The 25,967-nt window shown below is 32.2% G+C and overlaps 1 protein-coding gene and 1 pseudogene across 1 annotated transcript in view; one reads left to right on the top strand and one right to left on the bottom strand.

Annotated features, from left to right (window-relative positions):
- LOC129231104 (kielin/chordin-like protein) overlaps positions 1-25,967 on the bottom strand; it is a 136,171-nt gene that overhangs the window by 50,330 nt on the left and 59,874 nt on the right. Inside the window, exons 20-25 of the mRNA XM_054865350.1 lie at positions 25,062-25,233; positions 22,265-22,327; positions 18,530-18,706; positions 17,917-18,087; positions 14,817-14,899; positions 13,559-13,820 (exon numbers count right to left, since the gene is read on the bottom strand). Coding sequence (XP_054721325.1) covers positions 13,559-13,820; positions 14,817-14,899; positions 17,917-18,087; positions 18,530-18,706; positions 22,265-22,327; positions 25,062-25,233 — 928 coding nt within the window. The remainder of the gene's footprint in view (positions 1-13,558; positions 13,821-14,816; positions 14,900-17,916; positions 18,088-18,529; positions 18,707-22,264; positions 22,328-25,061; positions 25,234-25,967) is intronic.
- Positions 19,926-20,612, top strand: LOC129231337 (tigger transposable element-derived protein 6-like; annotated as a pseudogene).

Raw genomic sequence — 25,967 nt, 5'->3', positions numbered from 1 at the left:
AAAAAAAAAAAAAGAGGAAAAAAGAAGGAAAAAAGCAAAATACTTAATTACCGAACAAAGGCATGTTTCACAAGGATTTCCTGGATTTGTAAAATTTTCACCGTCTTGGTAGATTGCGTCACGGAACTGACAGTTGACGCATTCCAAGCAGCAATTTCCAGGAGCAGGATGCAGACAATAAATTTCCGTGCAAGTTTTAGATTCGCAAAATATGTCACCATCCTGAAATTAAAAAATTATAAATATTGTTTTTTGTACCAAAAAATGAATAATTTAATATTTAATGTAGATGTTTCCAGGGATGCGCCGGTTAAGCACTTGGGGCATGCTAATTACCATACTGCAGTGCTGGAATCTTTTGTTTCAGTAATTGTGGTAATCTTTCGAGTTGCATAATTTACTAGTTCAATTCACATTTTGCTCTTATTAATAATTTTTATCAGTGACTAAACTTTTGTAAAGGCTTGCATGATTCATTACTAACACAAAAACTATGTAAATAAAAGTCAAATCGATGAACAACTTCAGTTCTGAACGCATAATATAATTAGAGCCCAAAGTGTTTTAAATGAGGCGTTCAGAGCTAAAGTCCAGTGCTGAAGTGGATCAAGTCTAGGGTTTTCAATCCCGCACCAATATCTGTCCCGCGCGATTTCGGGATTATAAGGAGCAAATTCCGCGGGATCCCGCGAGATCGACTTTATTTTTTTAAAAGTTCTATTTTTATGTCAAATAGAAAAAGTTGTGCATTTTAGGAAAAACTGCTTTTGTTAAAATAATTAGTAGTTATTGCGAAGCCAATTATAGGGTACTACAAAGCCACATCTCACTTAGCGACTATCGTTTGGTACGTGCGCAAAAAATAATGGGCTTGATGAAAACGCGTGATGTGGCTTCACTGAAGTTGGTTTTACTTAGATTAAATAAATTGTGGACGTTTAGCAAAATATCCCCATAAACTTTACCACCTTCTAAAATAGATTTTTCTTTTCTTATGCGGGTCAAGCTAGGGGTTTTTGCTTAACAACTTCAAAATTCGGACAAATACGATGTCTGATTGATTTGTGTATTACTCTCTCTAGCCTTGTTGCTTTATTGACGTTGGTCAATGCAACAGTGCATTTGATGCATTACAGCCGGGGGTGAACGCTGATTGGGTCACAGTCTCAGTAAAAGTTTTTGAATAACTTCGCTAATTAAGACAATAAAAAACTTGAACAGCTTAATGTACTGCACTGTCATGCCAGTGAGTCTGTATCTAGTATCTAAGTTTCTGCCGCCTCTTTTTGAGTCGTGTCGAACATTGAACTCAGCTAATTTATCCAACATAATTTTCAAGGTACCACCCAGCACCCACATTAATAATGTTAGCCTTACAGTGACAAAGACATCAGAAGGCACTTTCTACAGGTTAGAGATCATAAGTAAAAAATGTCAGGTTTTCATTGCTTTCTTCTTCGGACAAAACGCGCACTTTTAGTAAGTATAAAGTTTTGAGCGCACTCCTTAAGTTTACAGAAGCGTTCAAACATCGCATTTAGGCTACTCCATCGGATTTTGCACTCTGTAATACAGTTCATCAATTTTCCTTAAGTCCATTTTTCAGGGTTTCAATATTTAGTGATGGTTTTCGAAAAGGTTTATATTTTTTACGCATTTTCACAATTGCTGAACGTATGATCACTGAAACCTGATATGAGAATACTAATTCATTTTCAGAAAAATATACTTTATTTTATTGTTTTCTTGAATGGTTAATCCATCGTTCATAATATAATAAGATTTTCTTACTCTTCTTGCAGATATACAGGAAAGTAATTAAAACTTCAGATGATACTTGTAAAAAGATTCGTTTCATGGGCTGCAAAAGTTGAAAAAAGTTTTCATGGAAAACCTTTGTGGGATTAGAAATCCCGCGGGATTAATCCCGCTAAATATAATGCGGGATTTTGAGGGATTCGGGATCGGAAACCCTAATCAAGTCGTTCATGATCCACTTTAGCTCTGGATGCCTCATAGTCAAAGGCTTACCTGACAAGTACATTCTTTGCAAGTGTCATACACATGAGGAAAAACATCGTAGTTTTCTTTACGCTGACCTTCATATGTGCAGAAATCTGGACAATATGGACAGCAATGATCCTGATCATCGATAGGATTTAAGCAGTTTGCTGGATCACAAGGTTTCCTTGCACAATGCACGGTTCCTTCCTAAAAAAAATTCATAGCCAATTAAGGGAATAATTAGATTTTAGCCCTAACTCCTAATTATTAAGGACCATACAGTTAAATACTAAAGTTTCTCAAAATAGTGAAAATATTTTAACTCCTCTACAAAATTATTAATTTTCACAAAAGTAGGGTTAATGCTTCCGGGAGCGATATTTAAGAAATTTCGAGCAGTTTGCTTGCTCACAAATTTAGTTTGCGTACTGCAAATTTTCGAAAGATAAAAGCAACTGTTAATGCTATGGAAATTAACGCTGTATTTTTTAATACTTGTTGAAACAATATATTATTAAGTTCTGCGAATTGAGACGGGGGTGGGAGGGGGGGAATAAATCTAAAATTACAGGATCATTTAACTTTTTCTCGGTAAATATAAAGTCAAATAAATAATTAGATTCCTAACACATTGAGACTATTTATAGTATAGCACTGTTGGCAACTTCTAACTTCTCCAGAGATTCTTTTTTTATTATTGTTAATTTCGGCACGTGCAGTTGAATTGGAATTTTCAATAGTACTACCCATCGTTTGCATATCATTTGAGAAAAACACAACGCTTTCCCAATCAAATTTAAAAAAAAAAAGATTTTTTTTTTTTGCATTGATAAGAAAAAAAAACTCCTTTGAAATACTTTTTAAAATTAACTCACCATGCAAGCGCACTCGGAGCACTGATCTTTAGGATGATCGAATTCTTCACCAAAGTTATAAACATTTCCTTCATAATAGCATCCTAGTACAAAGACGACAATTAGCATCATGAAAAGGACAAAAGTTCTTAAAATGAAAAAAGTTTAACTTACCCAAATGACAAACTGGACAACAATCGTGAATAACAGGATCGGTGCAATACACCGTTGGGCAGGATTTAGGCTGGCAGTTTATATCGCCATTAATGCAAGTGCAGACTTCGCAATTGTCTGTGCCATCATGATTCACACTTTGTCCATTTGGTATAAACTCTTCTTTGTAAAAGCAATCTGAAAACGTGTATTTAATTCTTATATTAGTAATGTCATTTTTGCATGCACAAAAACTTGAGTTTGCTTAAATTGTGAATTCCAATGCAGATTTTGAGAGCGATGAATCTTCTAAAAGGTAAGATGATTTCTTCTCCCCCTAAGAACTTTTCAAAGTCCACTATCATGTCCAAAACTCATCAATAAGAACGCAAGAAGGAAACAGATTAAAAATATTTTTTAAAATATGCTTTTTGCTCGTTTTTCATCCTTTACAAAGTAATTTATTCTATGAATCAGGGCAAGTGTTTGCAATAAATAAATAAATAAATAAATTAGATAAAACAATATAAATGAATAAATAAAATTATGTAAACAAAAATTAATTTTAAAAAAAATAAGAAAAAAAAATAAAAATATATAAAAAGGAAAATAAAAGAAAAAATAGCGAAACAAAACAAAAATAAATTAAAATCAATAACTTAAAAAAAAAACAAATAAATAAATTAATTAATAATCATAAATAAAATCTGGATAATGGAAATTCCCCCCCCCCCCCCGCAAACATCAGTCGGTTTATATACTTTTTTTCCTTTTTCGTGTTCATTCTCTCTTTCTTTTAATGTACCAATATCACACAGTTTACATTTCAATAATTAGTCAAAGTGGCATCTTGATATCCCTCAAGTGAGCACTTAGGCACTTAAAAAATATAGAAGCTAAAAATTATCAATGAAATTGAAAAAAAATAATAATAAATCTGCAAACATATTGAAAAAACGGAAGGCTTCATCAAAAATTGGTATGTAAAGTGGGGGAATGTGGGGTAAAGTAAAATAGGGGGCAAAGTGAAATGTTATATCTTCACAATTTGATGCGCCACCTATCTAGCAATATTAACTATGCTCTCTCTAACACATAGTTGATTGCAGTCAAAAAGTAAACAGCTCTAATGATCAAAGAAGAAATAAATAATAAAGTCATTTTCGAAATTTCATAGCACATGTTGTAATATTTTACGGTTTATGAAACTGTTTTTTTTTTCGTTAGTGAGCTATAAAATAATACTAAGTTTTTTGCAATTAACATATTAAGAATTAATATCTATTGATGTGCGGTGCAGTTCTTATTTAATTATTTTTTGGCAGGTTATGGTTTTTAATGTTCAATAGGGTGGTTCGAAAAAATAGATTTTTTTTTTAAATTTCAGAATCGCGTTACCTCTCAAAAGTTATTCTCAATTGAGTAAAAAATATATATATATATATATATATATATATATATATATATATATATATATATATATATATATATATATATATATATATATATATATATATATATATATATATATATATATATATATATATATATATATATATATATATATATATATATATAAGTTGACATCTTCAGTTCGCGCATTAGGTTAAAAGTTTGAAAGACTATGTTAAAATTTGAATGTTTCAAAAAATAATAAAATTAGTTTTTTAACATTTTTTTAAAGCAACAGTCATAAGTTGTCAGTATATAGCGTAGTTTGAACCTAAAAAAATTATTTTATAGCTTTTACATAAGATCTTTCGTTTGCACATACGCCTTAAATTGGGCTAAAATCTCTTCAAATTCGAAGCCCAATTTAAGGCATATGCGCGAACTTAAGATCTAATGTAAAAATTATAAAATATTTTTTGGGTTCAAACTACGCTATATATTGACGATTTATGGCTCTTGCGTTGTGAAAAAATACAAAAACAACCAATTTCATTATTTTCTGAAAATTTCAATTTTTAAAGCTTTTTTGCTTCATGCGCGAACTAAAGATGTCAACTTAGATTTTTTCTTAATTTTTCCGTAATTGAGGATACCAAACTACAACTTTTGAGAGGTAACGCGGTTCCGAAATGAAAAAATCGATTTTTCCGAACCACCCTATTGTTTAATACAATTCGTCAAGTGCACTCAGGGCCAAGTGGAAGGCGCAAAGCGAAATGATTCATTTTTATTACTTATTCATTCATTTATTAAATTATTTACGTATTTATTCATTTATTGATTCATTTGTATTCATTCACTTATTAACTCATTTATTTATTCCTTCATTTATTTTCTTACACATTTACTACTTTATTTTTGGAAGTCAAAAATTTTCCATCAAAAATGAAAAATAGTATTTCAATTCAAATTTTATTATGAAATACACGTTCTTTCATTATGTGCTATAATTTTCAAAACAAATTTCCAATTCCTTCCTTTTGGAAAAGACAAGTTATCTTAACTATTTCAATTAGCCTCACATTCCATTACTTTTAAAAGTTCAAATGCAAACACAAAGTAAAGAGAAAATCTCCCAAACTTAGAGAAATCCGGTTCGAATATATAAAAAAGTTTGAACTTGAACTTCATCAAAACTCATATTTCCGTATATGTTTCTTTTTTAAATCCAGCCAATCTCATTTACGAACTTCGGTCAACATCACAAAAAAGAGTGCTCTAAAATGGAATGCGTGAGCATTGTTATTTGTCTGCAATTACTATTTTTACATTTGAAATGACCTCAAGAGCATTTTTTAAAAGCCTTTCCTGGTTTCCTTTACAAACATAAAACATCATTTGCTAGAGAATTTTAAATCAACTAAAATACAATAATATCAACATCATAATATCATTCAATTTAGATTTGATTCACTTAAACTCGTTCTTAAATATTTTCATTTACCAAATGTTTTTCCGACTTTTATATTATTAATTCTTACAAAAATGAGCTCTTGAAATGGAATTTTCCTACAGAGTTTGATTCAAGTTTCTAATTATTTTATTCTTTTATATTTCAGTACATGTATTAGTTGAGAGACACTAAAGATAAAATTCCTTTTTTTCAATTAATTATCAATTCTTAAACTCTTCTTTTATCATACACCCTTGTGCGAATTAATGGAATCAAGTTGAGAATTTTTAATTTTCGAATTTTTTAGGTTGTTCAATCTTTGTTTATTCTTTGTTTATAACAGCTTTTTAGCCTACCAGTTGGTTAGGTGCTATAACCTCACGTTTTTTTTTCTTTTGTAATAAATATTGTGTTTTTAAGTTTTATAAACTTCTACATATTTTTGCTGTTTTTTCTCAATCGGGTCACTTTTTATCCCTTTGTTAACCATGGATATTTCTCCACGGAAAAGGCAGGCCATTGTGACATTGAGTGGAAATCTGTTGCACAACAAAAGAAAAAATGATTTGTGCTTTGCTAGAAACATGGTTTAGTGATCAAGAGTTCAAAGAAAAGTGCTCAACTCTAGTTGATTCTATGCCCAGTTGAGCGAAAATGGTGCTGATGGACAAAAAAAAAGGTTTGGGGGGAGGGGTTCATATGAAGTGGTGATTTAGATTTTATAATTAAAAGATGTAAATAAAGGTGATTTGATAAAAAAGAAAATGGCTTAATTCCATTAATTCGCACGAGGATGTACGTTTACCAAACCGTATCAGTTTTCTGGACATAAAATGAAGTTTCTAAAGTCAGCAGGGGCAAATAAGAAAGAATAAACTAGGCACACCGGTTTCAAGGGCAATAACCACTTCTAGTTAGTGCTTTGCTTTAGGAAGCTTTTTGACTTTTAGTGGGATACGTTCCTACTTTTTTGCAAGATATGCTACTGGCAGAAATTGGGCCTGTTAGCTGTACATTATTTTTCAGGACATTTCTTAATTGTTTTTACAGTGTTGAATATACTCAAAAAAATCATGGAAGCCACGCAAACAAAGAATACAGCATTCATCAATCTCGGGCACAATTGAAAATTAAAACCAAGACATTGGGAACAAAACTCCATCCAACACAAAACCGTGCATCCAAAACAAAGTGAATGTTATTTTTGCATTTGTTTTCGTTAAACATTCCCGAACAGACGGGAATATTTGCGGACCGTTAATTGATGAGTGTTTAATACATATCACGATGCATTTTGCGAATTGTAATTATTGGTAGCACACAATCATTGGGAGTTGCATTTTCTAATGCAGTATTCGTCAACTGTTTAAGATAACTTTGACGGCATAATATCCAACACAATCATCATTTCTGTGGGGAAACTATATAAAATTTATGCTTGAAGATGTACTCCAGAGAGTTAAGCAAACAAACCGATGTCCAAATCTAGATTTTACACCAAAGATGTATAATGAAGCTTTAGTGTTGATTGAAGATTTATGCATTTCAATTTCAAATTTGTTGTTTAATCATTATGGTGTGATATCAGCTGATAGATTGGTCACTGACTTAGTTAACACTGATTTACGAGAAAAAACAGAGCAATAACGTTGTCTTAGCTACAATTATTGTGAATAATGAGCCATTACTGACAGCTAAAAACAAAAATCTTAAATCAGATTGTGCTGACCGTTGATGGTGAACAAGGCCATACATTTGTCGAGGAAAACAAAGCCTAAACATTCCAACTGAATTTTTAAATTCTCTGGATATACCAGGAACGCCATTACACGATTTCCGGTTGAATATTGGTTCACCAATTATTTTTTTCACCCACCTAGATTATGCAACGGTACACGTTTCTTCATCAAAATTTCAACAATTTTGACTGAAAAGTTTAAGGGAGAAATTTTTGTGTTGCCACGTAATCCATTAATAGCGTCATAATTTTCAAACACATTTGGAAATCTTCAATTTCCGATTTGTTTAGCTTTTGAAAAGGCCATACATAGACTTCAAGACCAAACAATGTCTACTTTCGGTTTGGACTTGAAACATACATGTTTCACTCATTGGGCAACTATCTATCTCCTACTCACAAGTGGGAAAGTTATCATACTTATTTGAGTTAGCAAAAGACAGGTTAAGCAAGAATATTGTGCACAACTTAGTGCTTAGATAATTTTCAATTTTCAAATAATGGAAACAATAAGTCGAAGTCAATGTTATATACCTCATTTATAAAATTTAATTTTTATATGTTTTTAATTTAGTTAATGTATTTTGTAAAGGAGTTATTTATTACAAACTATAGAGAAATCTGAGATGAATAAAATGTAGTGTACATTCTAAAAGTGTATGTTGGTTTATGCTTAATTTCTACGTTCCGATATTTTACAATCAGTTTCGATACTTACTATCACTTTCAAGTTATTTTGCTTTTATTTTTGGCCGAAGTCATACTTGTAAAATTTACTAAGCGTAAGTACAGTGCTTTTACCATTGAAAATTTAGTTAGTACTTACTAAATTCAATAAGTACTTAACTCACCATAACAGGCCCATTATCAATCGTATATGTTTTAAAATTGGCTGGACAATTTTAAGCTTTTCTAAAATATTAATTAGATTCTATCAAAATATTGAGTAAAAGAATATTTTAACCCAACTACTTCGCCACAGCAACGCGTGGCTGGGTCAGCTAGTATAATACATAAACTAAATAAACTAAAATATTTATACTATAAAATCCCTCTATATTAAAATACTTCCCAGTTTGCAAGTCAATAAGTACTTGAACTGGTATCTTGATTAACATCTAGTGCGCTCGTTGACACTTAAAAAATATATAGGGTTAAAAATTAAAATTGAAAATTAAAATATTTTTTTCTGTAAACGTGTTAATAAAAGTGAACGTACGCCAGAGAAAGATAACTTTAAACAGTTAGATATTGAAATTATGAATGAGTATTCTTTAAATCATATCTAAGTTAACAATTTCTCAGACCAAAAGTAGTTTAAATGAATTAAATAAATATATCTTTGTATTTGGGCAGTCTGCTTTTAAAAAAATAGGATTTTTGTTAATATTACAATTTTTTAACAGTATCTCATTTTTTAACATAACACCTACGCATTTTCTTACTGGATAGGTAATTTATTATTTGACGATTGCTTCATGTACCATGGTATGACATTTGATCTTACAATTTATCAGTGTTCATTGGCCATAATACTGAGCATGAATTAGAAATATGAAAAGATAGAGAAACATTTAAGCAAAATTACAATTATTAGAAACAGGTAGTGATCAACAACAGAGCATAGACTAAAAGACTCAGGGGTGCCCATCCGCCCCTCCCCCCCCCCCAAGTTCAATGGCGCATATCCCCTCCCACAGAAAGAAAATCCTCTTTCCCTTTATTATTTTTTCTCTCTTTTTTTACTTATTTATTTTTTTAAAAATATTATTTATTTTTTAAAAATTATTATTATTATTTATATTAGAAAAGTTTTGTGCTACGCCAATGATATAACACACACACACACACACACGCACAAACTAACTAAATAAATGAAATAAAATATCAATAAAATAAATCAAAATAAATTAAAATAAATCAGTGAATAATTTTTTTTTAAAAAAATTTAAGTCCCTCCTCCCCAAATTTAGATGGCGCAACTTGTACCATAATCCCCATTGTGGGCACCCATGCACAGACTATATGGGAAAAATAAGGACTTTCCGAAAAATAAATAAATAATGATTAAAACCCCTGGTTACAATCCTTGATCGCGACCAGGGAGCGAACATTAATTAGTCAGAAACAATTTCAGTTTTTAATTTTTTTCGGACATTACTCTAATTTTAGATTTCCGTAAAGACTTCAATGGTTCTAACGCAAGGGTTTCCTAAGTGGGGTCGCAGGTACAGACGAGAGGGCCGCTAAATGTCCATCATATCAATGTATATGATGTAACACGCATTTGTGCCGTGAGGAAATGCTAATTCGTTAAAGGATGCCAAGAATTGAAAAAGTTTGGGAACCCCTGTTCTTAGGTTAAATTTTACTCATTTTACAGTCTCAAAAAGACTGCAATCCTCTTCAAGTTAGCTAACACTCGTTTTCCATTTCCGAAAAGTCTCAAAGACTATTTATTCACTTTGAAATCACACTCATTTTGTATTTGAAAATTTAATAGTGCAAAATATAAAATTTGGTTAATGCTATCCAAGTACGATTCTTGTGCAATAAATCAAGTTCAACCAATAATCAAAGAACATGAATCACAAACTATATGAACCACTTCACGCATTTGCACGTGTTTGACACGAGCGAACGTTACACTGGCATCTTGCATCGCGCGTTGTTTTGATCCTAATACCCGTCTGTGTTTCGTTTCAAAAAAATAGATCAAGTATATTATAGGGTTGGTTATGGTAAGTGGGAACCCTTCCTTTTGAGAATATTTTGTTTTTGAGACGTTATGCAAAAGTTTTGAAACAAAAAATTTAAACTTATTGTTTTATTTTATCTTGGACTTTATTAATAAACAAAAGTTCATCATTATTTTCTAAAATAATGCTTTAAATGTTCTTAACGATCATATTTTTTAAAATTCGGATGATTGTCCCACTTACACCGTAGTAAGGGGTAAGTTGGTCACTCCTTTTTTATTTAAATTTAAATGAAGCATATCTCAAAAAGGGGTAAGGGGGTCTTACATGATAAAGTCGGTAAATTTGTAGTGTGAATTATTTTTTTGTAAATGCATCCAGTTATGAGATATTTACTGTCTTTTAAATCTGTATCACGGAAAATTTTAAAACGAAGTACAAAACAATTTCATTTGTGAAATTTATTGAAAGTCTATAGGTATATATTTTACTTTTACATATAAAGGAGTGTTTAATGACCGTAATACAGTTGATTAAGATCAATTTGAGTAAATTTGCCATACATATAAGTTGAAAAAAAAATGGAAACACTAAATGACTGCGTCTATGTAAAGTTGGCTACAGAAGAACCATTATCGTTTCTCCTCAATAATTATTAGAATATCATCTGCGCTATGCCAATGAAAAGTCACTATTTCTTTTCGTTTTTGCTAACTCAACAGTATTTTTTAATTTGTGTCTTAAAATTCCAACATTAGACATACTTAAATCTTGATGATTTCCTTTCATGTATGTTTCAAGTACATAATCACCAGCTTTAACAGTTTTTGTAGCTGGACTAAAAATTCCTACTAAGTCATCATAATTGTCTTTTGTTTCACCAATACAAATATTTAATCAGAGTTGCTTTTGATTTTGAAATGTCGATTATTATAGGGGGACCCACTTACCCCGTACAGCAAAAATGTACGTAAGTGGGAGTCCTCCTCTTAAACACTTATTAATAATATTTTATATAAAAAGTCTTGTTGCTGCATGAACTTTAAGTTAAACTATACGCGAAAAATTAATTATCGTAAAAAAATAATAAAAACTAACCCGGAAACACTTCTTTGAAAAATGTTGCTTGAACTCGCAATTTTTTTTTCTTTTTTTTTTCTTTTTTTTTTTCAGAATTGTTTTTTGACTAAGTGCTATGATATAGAAAAAATTCCACGAATCCCAAATATGTGCAAAACCAATCACTGTGATGAAATTAACATGATCAGTGCAAGAAAGATTGAAAACTTTATCCATATTTCAGTTTTAGGGGGGTAACCCAGTTACCCCAGTGACCCACTTCCCCCAACCAACCCTAATTAAACTTATTAAATGAAACTACTTATGCAGCTTCTCGTATAAACCACGTCGTGCATTTTGATGATTAGACAATAGTTTGCCAGGATTTTTTAATTATAAAGCAGTTCCTTGTGCGAAAAAAAAACATATACATTTTCATTGAATTTTTAGCTTTTCTTATGCTTGTGAGAATGAAAATTTAATTTAATTTGCTTTTAATATTTTAAAACTCAAAATAAACGCGTAATCAAATCGCTTGCTTTTTGTTGGTGTAACATTTTCCTAAAAATATCTCTTATCTTACAGTCAGCTCCCTTGTCACCCTCTTCCCCACATGACTTAAATTGCAAAAAAAAAACTCACACTATACCTACAATCAGGGACGCCCGATGGAAGGTCACTGTGACCTTCCATCGGGGTCACAGTACGATAAATTTTCGTATTTGGCAAACTTTATCTGACGATTCGAAAAAATTATCATTATTTGGTAAAATTTAGGATACCATTCGGCAAAATTTGGAGTTCTATTAGGAAAATTAAGAATTTCTACCCTTCCAAAAATTTAAAGTTCGAGGTGCCCCTGCCTATATATAGGAGAAAGTGGGGTAAAACGGGAAGTCGGGAGCAAACCGGGTACCCCATTCTAATATCTGTTAGTACTGCAATCACGTGGACAAGAGAGGAACTACCTTCCACCTTGATGAAGAAGCAGTGGCCATTAAATTAGAACGCAATCGACTCGCTTCTTTCGTTTCTGTGAAGAAAATTCTGTTTGAGTGGTTTTTGCTTAAAAGTTTTGACCAAAACTACACAGATTATACTACGTTCCTGTTTCTGCAGCAGTAAAGGTATGTAGCTCTCTTTATACAACATTTAATTACCTTCATTATCATTCTAAGTAATTGTCTGCAGCGTTATGTATAGTCATATGACGGCATTTTTTATGAAAGCTGTACGCGAGGGGCAAAACCGGGTACTATTCCCATACACTGAGAGAAAGACGCAATCGAAGGAGGACAAGAGAAAAGGAACACATGTCATTTTGACGGACTTACCATACAAGCTTCATCTTCAGGCAACATTAGAAGAAAAGAAAAAGAAAAATGATGGAAAGAAGAACAAAGATCGATGGAAGAAAAAAAACCTGAAGGAAAGATAAACGAATCAAAGAAAAGACAACATTATAAAGATGCTAAAAAGGAACAGACAGAAAATAAAGTGTCCAAAAAAGGAAAAACCGAAGTAGCAAATGAGGAATGAATCCCGTGAAGAGGATGACAATGCTGCCTGCATTTACTGCAATGAGCTTTACTATGACTTCATGGGTGGTGAGGGATGGATCCAATGTATCTAATATCGTCGTTGGGCCCATGAAAGCTGCTCTGAGGCCGAAGAGGAACTATTTTACTTGCGACTTGTGCCAATAGGCCTTATATTACAGCAAAAAATTAAAGGTAAAGACAATTAAACTTACTGACAACTCATGAATATGATTCTTTGTATACTTATTTAGTTATGTTATGACAACAGTTGACATACGTCACTAAATAAAACTTGAATTATGTGGAAACTTTTAAAATTTTTATTTCCTATTGCAATAACATGTCTACCCGATTTTACCCCACTATTGGGGTAAAACGGGTAAAATGACTTTTTTTACAAAAGTATTAATAAAAATAAAAAAAAAAATAAAATCACTTATGGTTTTGAAACTGTGGTTGCATTAATAGATAAGTAGTGCATACTTTTGCAAAATTTTGTTCATTTATGCTAAAAACTGTGATTTCTGGAAGCCTGCAAACCTTAGGGTCCCGGTTTTACCCCACTTTCCCCTATTCATTTCTGTCAAAAAAAAATCGATAATTTTTTGATCGTTTTTATGAAAACAAATTCATGCCTTAGGGTTGAAAAAAAAATGCAAACTTACCTGAACATATTGGACAACAATCGCTTGTAGCAGGATATTTGCACATATTGTCATGGCATTTTTTGTGATCACAAGTGATATTTCCTTTTGAACAGATGCATTCTTCGCAAGCATTTTTAGGGTTTTCAAACACTTGTAAATCGGTATAAAGAACGTTTTCAAACGCGCATCCAGCGTTGCAGACAAAGCAGCAGTCAACTTCAACAGGATGAGTGCAATGCATGTCCAAACAGGTTTCCTCGAAACAAGTTATCATTCCTTCCTGCAAATATTACCAATGAATCTATTAATGAAAATAATATTTCTTTCCAATTCAAATCAGTATTAATGTTTCTATCTTGAACAGCTGATCAGAGAGATCCGTAAAGATAATTGTTATTTATTTCATATTCATACACAAAACAAAAGTTAATGTTTTACAAATATAATGCGACTGATAACAGTGAAGGGTGAATCTAAAATTCTTATTGAAACTAAACCAGCGTTATTGCTGAGTGAATAACGATAGTCATCGTTTGTTGAGTGAGTACCAACCTATATAGCACTATACATTTCATAAACGTTTTAAAACGGCGGTTAACGTTGTAGTAACCTTTTTAAAACGTTTATGAAGCGTTTACACGGTATTTTTGCTACCTGGGAACGAAACTTTGGATTAGCAACAGTGTGAAATACAATGTTCATGATGCACAAATTAGCAATTGATTGCAGACAAATGCTTCGGTGGGTTCCTTTGAGATGTAAAGTCATCTGAGAAAAGTCTTTGCATCCCAAAAGCTCATGCTTTTTGCATTGAAAAAATTGTTCCTTGAAATCCCGAAACACGTGTCTGCAATCTATTGCTTATTTGTGCTTTGTGAACATTGTTTTTTATACTGTTACTTTGTTGCACAAAGGTATTTACTTATCTCCTAAGCTTAAGCCTACCAAAAAATATTTGGCATGAGATAATGATGCGTTTTAACCAATTGACGAATATAATGTAAACATTGTGTAAACATAATTGGTTAATAATGTATTAGCCAATGTGTAAATAAGTATGATGATGCAAATATGTATGAAATTGATTTTTTACATTTTGATATGTAAACATAGTAATGTGTCAACAACTAACAATTTATTCCTTATGAGTAGAACTATTATTATTAATTGTTAAGAACATACATCATAAAATAATTTGATAATTTCAGTGAACTTGTTTTAATTAAATGAAAAACGTTTTAATATAATTAAGTGAAGAGAAGTAACTTATGCTAACCTGACAGGAGCACATTTCGCAAGGATTTCGAGGATGTTCAAATTTAGTTCCAGCTTTATAAAACTCTCCGTAAAATTCACAATCTGAAAAAAAAAATTACTCTGAAGAAGGACGTAATTTTTTCTGGATAGTATAATTATTTCGAAACTTTTATTATTTTAACATTATAATAATGGCGATGAGCATAAAATGAAATAGGGTCAGTTGGAGAAAGAAAAACAGAAATTGAATGTTGCAAATTTAGATCTCCCCCCCCCCTTTTTTTGATGAATTGCGACACCGAATTTTGCTCATTTTGTCTAAGACTACATTCTCTAAAAGTAATTGGGTATGAAAAATTTGATTTTATGACTGTTTTTACTTAAAACCAGTTCCTTGAAATTTGTAAACAAGGTTGAGAGGAAAATGCAGGATCACTAAATTTTAAAAAATCACTTTTTCATAGTGTCAGCATTAAACCACGATGACGTCAAAAAATTTCTTTTTTGGAAATACAGTGAAACCTGCGTAAGTTGACCACTTGCGGTGCAGTACTTTGGTGGTCAACATAGACAGGCGGTCAACTTATAAAGGGGGTAATGTTTTTTTTTTTTTTTTTTTTTGTCATTTCTTGCTCCATGTTTTCATTTTTTGACTAATTGACACTTACTCTTTCTTTTCAACTCACTTTCATTGTTTAACATTACTTTGAAGCAAAAATGTAAAATGTTATTCAAATATTTTTAGAGATAATTTTCCCAGAACGACGTATAATGTGTCATGCAATTTTAAAATTTCAGTAAATTGAGCAAAAAAAAAAATCTTATATCTTATTGTTTATGAAAAGTTACTTGTTTGTTATTAATAGTTCCTAAAAATTCATAGCTATCCAAAAATAACAATTTTTTCGCTTTATTTTTTCTCATATACATTTATAACCATGATGATCTATCGTTCAACAAAATACTTCCTTATTGAAGTTTGGCGCATTTATTAGACACTAGTTAATTTTCTTTGGATTTCTCCCATTTCAATTAATTTTAATATTTCATCCTTTTTATCAATCTCAAGTTCAGCTAACTTTCTTTTATGTAAAACTATAACACAAAGAACAACAAGATGGACTTTCATAGTTCAAAAAGGCAGTTGAAAATGAAAATGTCCTATCTCTTAATCCCTTGCACCAGAAATACTGCAATGCAACTAACTTTACTCTTTAGCACAATTCCAGTGTTGCCACAAAATATTGCAGCTGGAAAAAAATACTTTGTACTTTTCTACTGACACATGTTTTCATTGAGCAGAGTACAAAAGGCAATCTCAAATAGAAGAAAAGAAAAAACAAGTTTGGAGAATAAAAGGGTTCTTAGTAGTTTTCCCATGTTGTTAAACTCACAAGGAGGTTTAGTTATCCTGCTGTTTTATTTAGTTGGTAAAATGCTGGTCTGGCATCGAAAATATTCTTGGAAAGCTATAAAATAAATAATAATGTAAAATTAAATAATTTGCTACATTAAGTTTTAAAAAATAAACCAAGTGGTCAACTTACAAAGGGTTTTTTACAATACTCCAAACCAAATTTGGTGTACATCAGTGGTCAAGATAGACAGGTGGTCAAGATAGAGAGGTGGTCAAGTTACAGAGGTTTTCCTTCATTATATAAGATAGGATAAATTCCGTTCCTGACAAAAGCGGTCAACATAGACAGGTGGTCAACTTACAAAGGTGGTCAACTTTACAGGTTTTACTGTATGCGGAACTCTCAGAATTTCTTCTCTTTGTTCCCTAGTGCTCAAATGCCAACATTTTAGTTTTGAAACTTACCACAAGTGCGGTAATAGAATTTGTTTCTATCCACCCCATGTTTCCTTTATCCTAACTGACCCTACTTCAAAAATTGCTTCAAACGCTTTGTTAACTTGATAAACTTAACATGTTCACAAACAACCGAATTAGATAATGAAGAACGTTGATCTTTTAAAGATGATTGATTGTAACATTATGTTTAAAGTCACCGAAACTTTGATTTTTCTATTGTCATCTCACATTTATAGTCTAGAAGCTGCGTACTGATGCTTGTTAGATAATTAATGCGTCAGTTAAGTTTAATCAGGTCAGAGAAGTGTGACAGTGAATACATTTGTCACAGATCAAATAGAATATTACTGTGATACTTGATTTAGATATCAAGTAAAAACTAAATAGCAGCTTAAACAAATCAAAAAGTTACTACACTTTAAAATGAATAACAATGAATAACAATCTTCAATCATCTTTTTTTGCTACTCATCTCAGGAACACACGCTAAATATGAAGGTAGTTAATGATAAAACCAAACAGTGAGCTAGTATTTTTATTAGTTTTTCTTGAGAAAAATAAATAAATAAATAAGTTACTGGTGTAATAATAAAACAACATAATCAAGGCACAAATATTGGGAAAAGTTTCAGACACGTGTTTTGGGGTTTCAAAGAATTAATTTTACAATGCAATACATATGAGTTTTTGGATGTAAAGTCATCCGAGAAGAGGTTTTGATTTGTATCTTTTCCCAAAAGCTCTTTTTTTTTTTTTTTTTTGCGTTGAAAAAAGGGCTTATTTGGAACTCCGAAACACGTGTATGTAACGCGTTGAAATATTCGTGCTTTGTTTACGATATTGTTTTATGGTTACTTTATTGCACGAATTCCTTTCTTAGTGGTGAAATAATCTTGAAACACCGTTTTTTTTAAATGTTATGCTATGTCATACAAGGGAGAAATTTGTAGCGCTTATGATTTGTTCAAGTTCCATCGAATTCAAAAAAACAAATTTAATAGAAACATTGCAAATAATACTGTAATTTAGTCCCTGGAAAACTTCAGTCCAAAGCTAGGGTCTTTAACGTATTTTTGATTGCATGCGCAAAGGTATATTCTACCACAAAGATAATCAAATGGCATTAATAGAAATGAAGTTGCTGAAAAACGTAAACCACACAGCTTGACTTTAACTATTATTGATACTTATTTAGTTTTCTCTAAAGTGCAACCTTGTCAACTACATAGTAAGTAATATTTCGTAAAAATTAATCAGAATTGACAGAAATGAAAACTATGATAGTAGAAGAAAGTAAATTTACCTGAACAACTATCGCAACATTCTCCATTAATGGGAGCACCGCATCCTTGTTGAAGGCACTTTTGATGATCACAAAAAACATCAGGAAACTGGCAATAACATTCTGCGCAAGGCTCATCAGGATCGTTGAACACTGCACCATTGGCATATGATTGGTGTTTGTAAATACAGTCTACCAAAAAAAAGAGCTTACTTTTTTTATGAGTTGATCATTTGATATTTCTGCCAAACGTTTTAAATTACAATGCATGTCTGAATATTTGTGCTTCACTGGAATAAATAAGGCATAAAGTGGTAGTCCAATTTAAATTTTTTTAAATGTATGTCTATGAGTATATGCACTTGCATTTGAAAACATTTTTTTTTTATTCTTTCACATTTTTTTTTTTTTTGAATTTAAGTAACTCGTACAGGTATGTTTACAATTTCATGGGAAATAATAGAAGTTAAATAATTGTTTACCAACAAAACGAAACTAAACACAACTTTATTTAAGAAACAGTGCTGGATTTAAAATAACAGAGAAAATTATAACTATTTGTGTTTTTTTTAAATTATTAGTGAACCAATATAATGCAGACAAAAATTTGAGCTCATATATAAATTTTTCTCACCTTGACAAATAGGGCAGCATTCACCTTCCATCATTATAGGGTTTTTACAGGGCATAGATTCGCATGTCTTTTGCTGACATGATACGACTCCGCTTTCGCACTCACATTGGCGACACGAGTTCAAAGGATCGTTGAATGTGACATGGTCCATGTAGTTTTTGTTCGCATACGAACAACCTAAAAATATAAAATCATTCTTTTTTTTAAGCTAAAATAGGCTTACATTTGAAGTCTCAAAGCAAAATAAGCAACCTATGATTTACGCAATACGATTCTTTTTACCTTTCTTAAATTATAAAAACAAAATCGTTCTATTTTCAAAAAGAAACTGCTAACTCCAAGTTTTAGTACTTTTACTAGTCTCATCTACCTTATAAATCTCACTGATGATCAAGCGTAGTATTGAAGCTATTAATGCGTCACAATTTACAGCACATATCTTTTAGTAATCCATACGGAGCTTGTGTGTTACACAGTGTTGTATGCACAGATACACCACTGTTTGGAAAAGTGTCTCGTGTCCAAGTCTTTCTAGTAGATTTTTGTCTTTCATCAGTTCAATTCATTTGGTTCATCTTCATTTCAGAATGGTCTAACTGAAATGTTTAAGGCTGAACTAATGGAAATACAAATAAGCGAATTCATATTATTACTTCCTGAAAGCTCAGATAAATACAGTAAAACATCTCTACAACGCTATCCGATACAACGATAAATCCCTCTACAACGATAATATTTCGTGGTCCCGGTGTACTCGCATAGGAATTAATGTTATCCTCCTCTCAATATTGCGATATTCTCTACAGCAATAAACCCCTGTAAAGCGATGTTTTTTTAAGTTTTCAACCCCTCTTTATTACGATAATTTGGTTTTCAAGTACAGTAAAATTCTGAAAGTAACCCCTCCTATTTAAAAAAAAAAAAAAAAAAAAAACTTAAAACTTTATTTTTTCTTTAAAAATGGTTAGCTCTAAGTTTCGTGCTACATTTTAAACTATGCGTTTCCAAAATGGCGTCGCGCTGGAGATCGTTTATTTTCACAAGTCAAAACAAAAATCCACCTTCCAAAATAAATAAAAAAATAGTACAATCGTATAAATTTCTTTTGCAACACATATGAACAAAAAGAAAAGGCGCCCTTGTATCAAAAGGCGTCTAGACCAAAGGAATAAGGAGCTGAAACCGTCCTTCCTCCCCCCCCCCTGAGATTGTTCTTTTATTTTGTTTAAACCACAGTGTTTTTTTTTTTTTTCTTCTTTTTTGGGAAAAGAAAACATGCACATGGAGAGGGAAACTAAACATCTAAAAATGCTTGCCAAGTAAAAAAACAGAAAATGTTCATTTTTTTTTTTTTTTTTGAGTGAGTGGCAAATGAAGATGATCCGAAAAGGTGTAATATTCCCATCTGATTGCGTCATCACTGTCACATGATCGACGAAAACGAAAGATTTGATTTTATTCACTAGTGTATTTTTCCCTAAGATGGCAGGGAGAAAGCAAATTTCATTTCAAGATAAACTCAACGTCATCAGCGATATTAATGATGAAATGAAGCAGGTTGATGCAGCTAAGAAATATGGATTATCTCAATCTACAGTTGCAACTTTCCTCAAGAAGAGGAAACATATTGAAGATGCTGTGAGATCAAATTCAGTTAATCCCAAGCGAAAACGACTTAAAGTCGCGACTAATGAAAACATCGATGCTGCCGTCCTGAAGTGGTTTCAAGAGATGAGGGCAACAAATATCCCATTAAATGGACCCTTGTTATGTGCACAAGCACGGTAATATGCAGCAATGCTAGGGAACGAAACTTTTAAAGCTAGCAATGGTTGGCTAATGCGTTTTCGGGATCGTCACTGAATCACTTTCCAGGAAATTCACGGAGAGAAAAAATCTGCTCCGATGAATGAGGCAAATGCCTGGAGACAAGAGAAGATGAAAGATATTCTTCAAAAGTATGCACCAGAAGACATTTATAACGCTGATGAAGCTGGGCTGTTTTTTCAACTCTTCCCTGATAGAACATTGGCGTTTAAGGGTGAAAAGTGTCACGGCGGGAAGAAATCAAAACAAAGATTGACTGTTCTTCTGTGTGCCAATAGTACAGGAACACATAAAATTCAACCTCTTGTTATCGGCAAATGTTTGAAGCCAAGGTGCTTCAAGAATGTGAGAAGTCTTCCTGTGGAATATAAAGTCAATAAAAAGGCTTGGATGACGTCTAAATTTTTTTCTGAATGGTTGCTGAAGTTAGATAAGGAAATGAAGAAGAGGAAGAAAAAAATTGCATTGTTGATTGATAACTGCTCCGCTCACACCTCAATTCCAAAACTACAATGCGTTGAAATTGTTTTTTTTTTTTTTTTTTCCGACCAACTGCACTTTCATATTGCAGCCACTCGACATAGGCATAATTAAATGTTTTAAAGGATACTATAAGAAACGTTTGGTAGAATCGATACTTCTGGGGATTGAAAATAAAGTGGAAGACCCTAGCTGTAAATGTTAAGGACGCATGTGACTCTATTGCTGGAAGTTGGTGGGCAGTAACAGAGAAAACCATTCTGAATTGTTGGAAAAAGGCCGGTTTAGGCGTCTTAGAAGATAAAATGTTATCTGATTGTGATGAAAATTCCACAGACTTATATTTTATATGATCAGGAAATAGTTTTGAATCTCCAAACATCTGTGTCCCAACTCGAGGAAAAAACGGGCAAAAAATATGGAGTGAACGTGGAGGATTATTTGACAGCGGATGACGATCTTATTGTTTTCGCAACTGATGAAGAAATTCTCTCTGAAATTACTGATGAGATGGAACATAGTGGAGAAGAAGACGATGAGGAGGAAGAAGATGATGATGATGATAATACGAGTCCATCACAATCCTTATTGTCGACCCAGGAAGCACAGTCAAGTCAAATCTTTGCGGACATTTTTTTCAAGTCTTCCATCCACAAACGAGGATCATTTTCGTGCTTTGGACTCAATGTATACCTTGTCGGTTGACTTAACAGTCAAAAAAGCAGCCTAACAAACAAAAATATAGGATTTTTTTCAATAAAAACGGATTTGAGGTATGTTTACGAGCTTATTTTCGGAATTTATTTCAATTGATAGTAATATTTAATCATAATTAACACCTTGCCAATAAATGTGTTACAAATATACTATATATAAAAATATTTACACCTAGGTAATGCATATACTATAACATTTAAATTAAAAAAACCTATTGTATTATCAAAATATATAGGCCCTCGATATAACAATATATCCCTCTACAACAATATGTTTCTTTGGTCCCCAAAATATCGTTATAGCGAGGTTTTACTCTATTAAGTAAAACCCATGAAACGTATGGGTTTTGTGGCAGTTATTTTTCATGCGTAATGTGTGCTTTTACAATTAAAAAATACTAACTCGCTCGTACTTAACAGTTACCGGATGTATTGGCTACAAATGATAGTAAGTTTACTGGAAAATGTCGTGCATAAATACTGCGGAAGGTCATCCACGAAATCACGTGAGCCTTCATTAAACATAAGTACGACACAGATTCCGCATGCACGAACTTAAAATTCTATGCTTTACTACGCTTTCAGACCAACTATTCAATTAATTAAATTTTATGACAGTTGTAGAAATAATTCGCTATAATTCGTAGGTTAACCAAGAAATAAATCAAGACAAAAGAGGTAATTGAACATTAGAATTATGTGTGATACTTACCATCACATGCTTCGCAACATTGTCCAAACTGTGGATTAGGGCATTCGGTTCTGAGGCAAAGCACTGGGTGACAACTGACCATTCCTTCCAGACAAACACACTCACTACAAGGATTTTCTGGGTCCATGAAGTTTTCCCATGCATCGTACGTACGGCCCGAGTAATGACACTTCATGTCTGGAGCACACACAGGACAGCAGATTCCTTCAAGCGATTCAGGATACGCACAGGGTAAAGGATCACATTGTACTGTTGTACAAGAGACTGTTCCGTTCTGTAAAAAAATTAATTAATTGTAAAAGGTAGTCATTCTGAAGTGCTTATTTAAATCATGCATCTTACATCATTCTAGCATTCGTTTCCTAATAATTTATAATCACACTTTAGTTCTTGTAAATTAAAGGTAACTCGCTGCAAAGGTTAACTGTTTTAACCTTCCCCAAAATGTAAATTGAGAAGTTTTTATTGAAAAATAATAACGTAAATTTTAAGTTCTCAAATTTGAAGACAAAATAAAATAAAGAAATAAATTTCAGAGATTGTCGAATAGGAATTTGTATAAAGTTATTAAACGAATTGCATTGATATTTGAAGCAAAAAGCGTTACACGACTAAGTTTTTCTAAGGATGGTTTAATCTATTAAAATCTATGTATAATCTAATTAATCTATGGACTTTTTGTAGAATTTTTTTCGAGTTTGAATCAAAAGACAAAAACAAAACCACGATGCTAAAAGATTTCTTTTACGTCGCTCACATGCTGAAAAAAAAAAAAAAAAAAAAAAAGAAAGAAAAAAGCGGATGCAAAGCGTTTACAAAATGTTGCTTATATCCTTAACTGCTATTTTTTTACAAAGTCAAAATACAGAGAACAAAACCACTAATGTCTAACTTAAATAAGAACTAAAAAAAAAAAAAAAAAACTGAAATTCTACTGAAATTGTACTATAAACAAAACTATCTTTCGCTTCTTAAATAAGCTGCGTAAACGCTTTATATACTCTACCAAAATCTCTTCCAATTTCCACAACATTTGAACTTTTGAACCGTTTTTTTAAACTTCAGTGTAATAAGTTGAAAATCGATGCATATTCTTCAAGGCTTCAATCCATCTAACAGAAACCAAGAGTACTACATATAGTTTCCGAATTTTTGAACACAAATTTAAGACAAAACTCTCTAGTTAATTATCGTGACGCCAAAGCGCCCAATAATTAGATATCATTAACATATGCTAAATCATTTTTTTTTAATCAACTGCACTGATGATGGATTACAGTGCTTTTTAAGCAATATGGGCTATCCTTCAGAAAAATGATCTCTTGGATACATATTACAAAACTTGCGTGGCGCTGGTGAAGTACTACAATGATTGCGTTAAAACAATCACCATCAGGGAAGTCGAACTTGTAAATTACTTATCAGTAACGTATTTTTGCCAAATATACAAGACATTCAAGGTGTCTTAGAACAGTATCTGATCTTCGACCGAAGAAAAAAACTGCCAAATCTGGATAGTTTGAAGTCCCACAAAATAGTTTCTTTAGGACTCCACGCACTTATCCCAGTGATGCCATTGATGGAAGCATTATGAGAAGGTCTGTTTCGAAATGCAGTTTAGCTCGAATGTCATTGCAGCCGTTATGTCCTCTCTTGTCCAAATTCCGTTTCTTTCAATGGTCTCTTGAGTTTGGAGAGCAGCCAGAAGTCGCAGTGGCCATATCAGAAAAGAGTCTATTGATCCACAGGAGTTTGGCTTTTCTACAAAGCGTCGAAATCGAGTGCGAGAAATATAATGGAAAATCGTCTGCATCTTCTAAATGGCTGTCACCCAGTTTCTGGCAAAAGTTGAAGCAATAATGCTGCTTTAGTAGCTCCGCATTTAATTTTAAGTTAAAAAAATCTGACGAGATCCCTACACACTACGTTAGTTAGACTCTCTTTGCCAGTGACTGGCACTATTGACCTTCGGAAAAAAATTCACGCTTGTACCCAAAGACTCAAAGAAATGAAAAACTCATGAAAAAGCACTTGATTCATATTCAACAGGTTTTCACACAAAAAATAAGGTCGGATACTCTTCTAATAGTCCTCATATGAGGCAGTTAAAAGCAAAGAGATGTAAGTGGACAATTTCAAGTTTTGAGTAAAACGCGTATAAAGATAACGTCCTAGGTAGGTTTTCATTTATTGTTTTTTTTCTAAATCATGCTGTACAGCAGCAGGGCTACTGGTACTATCTCTTGTCCGAAGACAGAGGAGAGGTTCCTTTACCATTTATACTGGTTGTCTCCATTTTTTAAATTTTGCCACTTGCATCCCTTTGCTTCTCACTGCCTCATATGGCATAAATAAATATCATATCCCAAAGGTTCCCAAAGTTTTCCGATTCACCCTTTGAAGAATTAGAATTTTCTCACGGCACCCTAGTCTAGTTCTATTCCATACATATTATTGTTACCATGGACACTTCGTGTCACACCCTACCTCTTCCTGTAGCATCCAGTTTGGGAATCTCTGTCATATCCTTTTCATACTGACTGAACTCACGGAGGAGATTACTTCAAGTGGGGTATTTGTTGAACTCATTGTATTACTAGTAATAAAATGCATATATTTTCTTTTATTCGAAGAATGATGTGAACTAATGCTTGAGTTAACATCAATAGACATTAAAAACTTTGAGTTAACATTTAACTGCGCAGACTCGCCATTTCAATACCCGAAAACAAAATCAGCAACATTTATAACTGAAAAACAATGCAACGGGTAACGTATTTTCCTATACATACCTTACAGTTACATATCTGACAAGGATCATCGTCATGCGTAAATTCTTGACCATTTCTATACAATCTATGGGTAAATTCACAATGTTCACATTCTCGACAGCAAACCCCAAATGGAGCAGCAGGATGCAGGCAATTAGTCGGTGGGCAGTCGGTTTGGTGACATGCGGCAATGGAATTCTAAAAAAATTACACAAATGGGCACAATTTATATTTTAAAACTAAAAGTTAATGTACATATTTCCAGTTATGAAAAAAAAAAAAACAATGTGCGGTAATCATGCGTAAATATACGTGATATTAAGTAATTTATTTAATTCTAATGTTCAATTTTAGACTAAGTTACGTTTTCAGTCATTACCTCCGTCAAATTCAAGCTCATACGAAATTTAGAATGTATTCTAATTCTATGAGTATTTATTTAAAAACTATCGAAAGAGAGAAAAGATATGAATAAAACAGGATAGAGGATAAAGTAGTAAGCACCATGGATATTATTTCTCAACGGTGTTTTTATTTTTTGGGGGGGGGGGGGGGGAGCGCCATAACTTCTATAATATTTTATCAAACTTCAAACGTAAGGAATCTTTTTTGATTTTTTTTTTCAGTTTTCTGTGAAAAATAAATAGATAATTAACACTATGGCAGTTTTGTCGAAAAGAAAAAAAAAAGATTCATGCTGTTTTTTTTTTTAATTGCGCATTGCGAAATGTATATTATCCTGAAATGGAGGCTCAGTTGGTTAGACCGTCGTGTTAATGTTAATAATACAAATATCGTGAGTTTAAATCCCCCTGAACCAAAAAGGATTGTTTTAATGGCTTATTTTCTTCAGTAGAATTCTGATCCAAATTTCTATGAAAAGAAAAAAGAAAAATCGAAACTCAATGCAGAAACTACAGTTCCGTTGTTGT

This window comes from Uloborus diversus, chromosome 10 (assembly GCF_026930045.1).
Source record: "Uloborus diversus isolate 005 chromosome 10, Udiv.v.3.1, whole genome shotgun sequence".
NCBI classification, from domain to species: domain Eukaryota; kingdom Metazoa; phylum Arthropoda; class Arachnida; order Araneae; family Uloboridae; genus Uloborus; species Uloborus diversus.
Note: the sequence above shows the minus strand (reverse complement) of the source record. Positions and strands in the feature narration are given on the sequence as shown.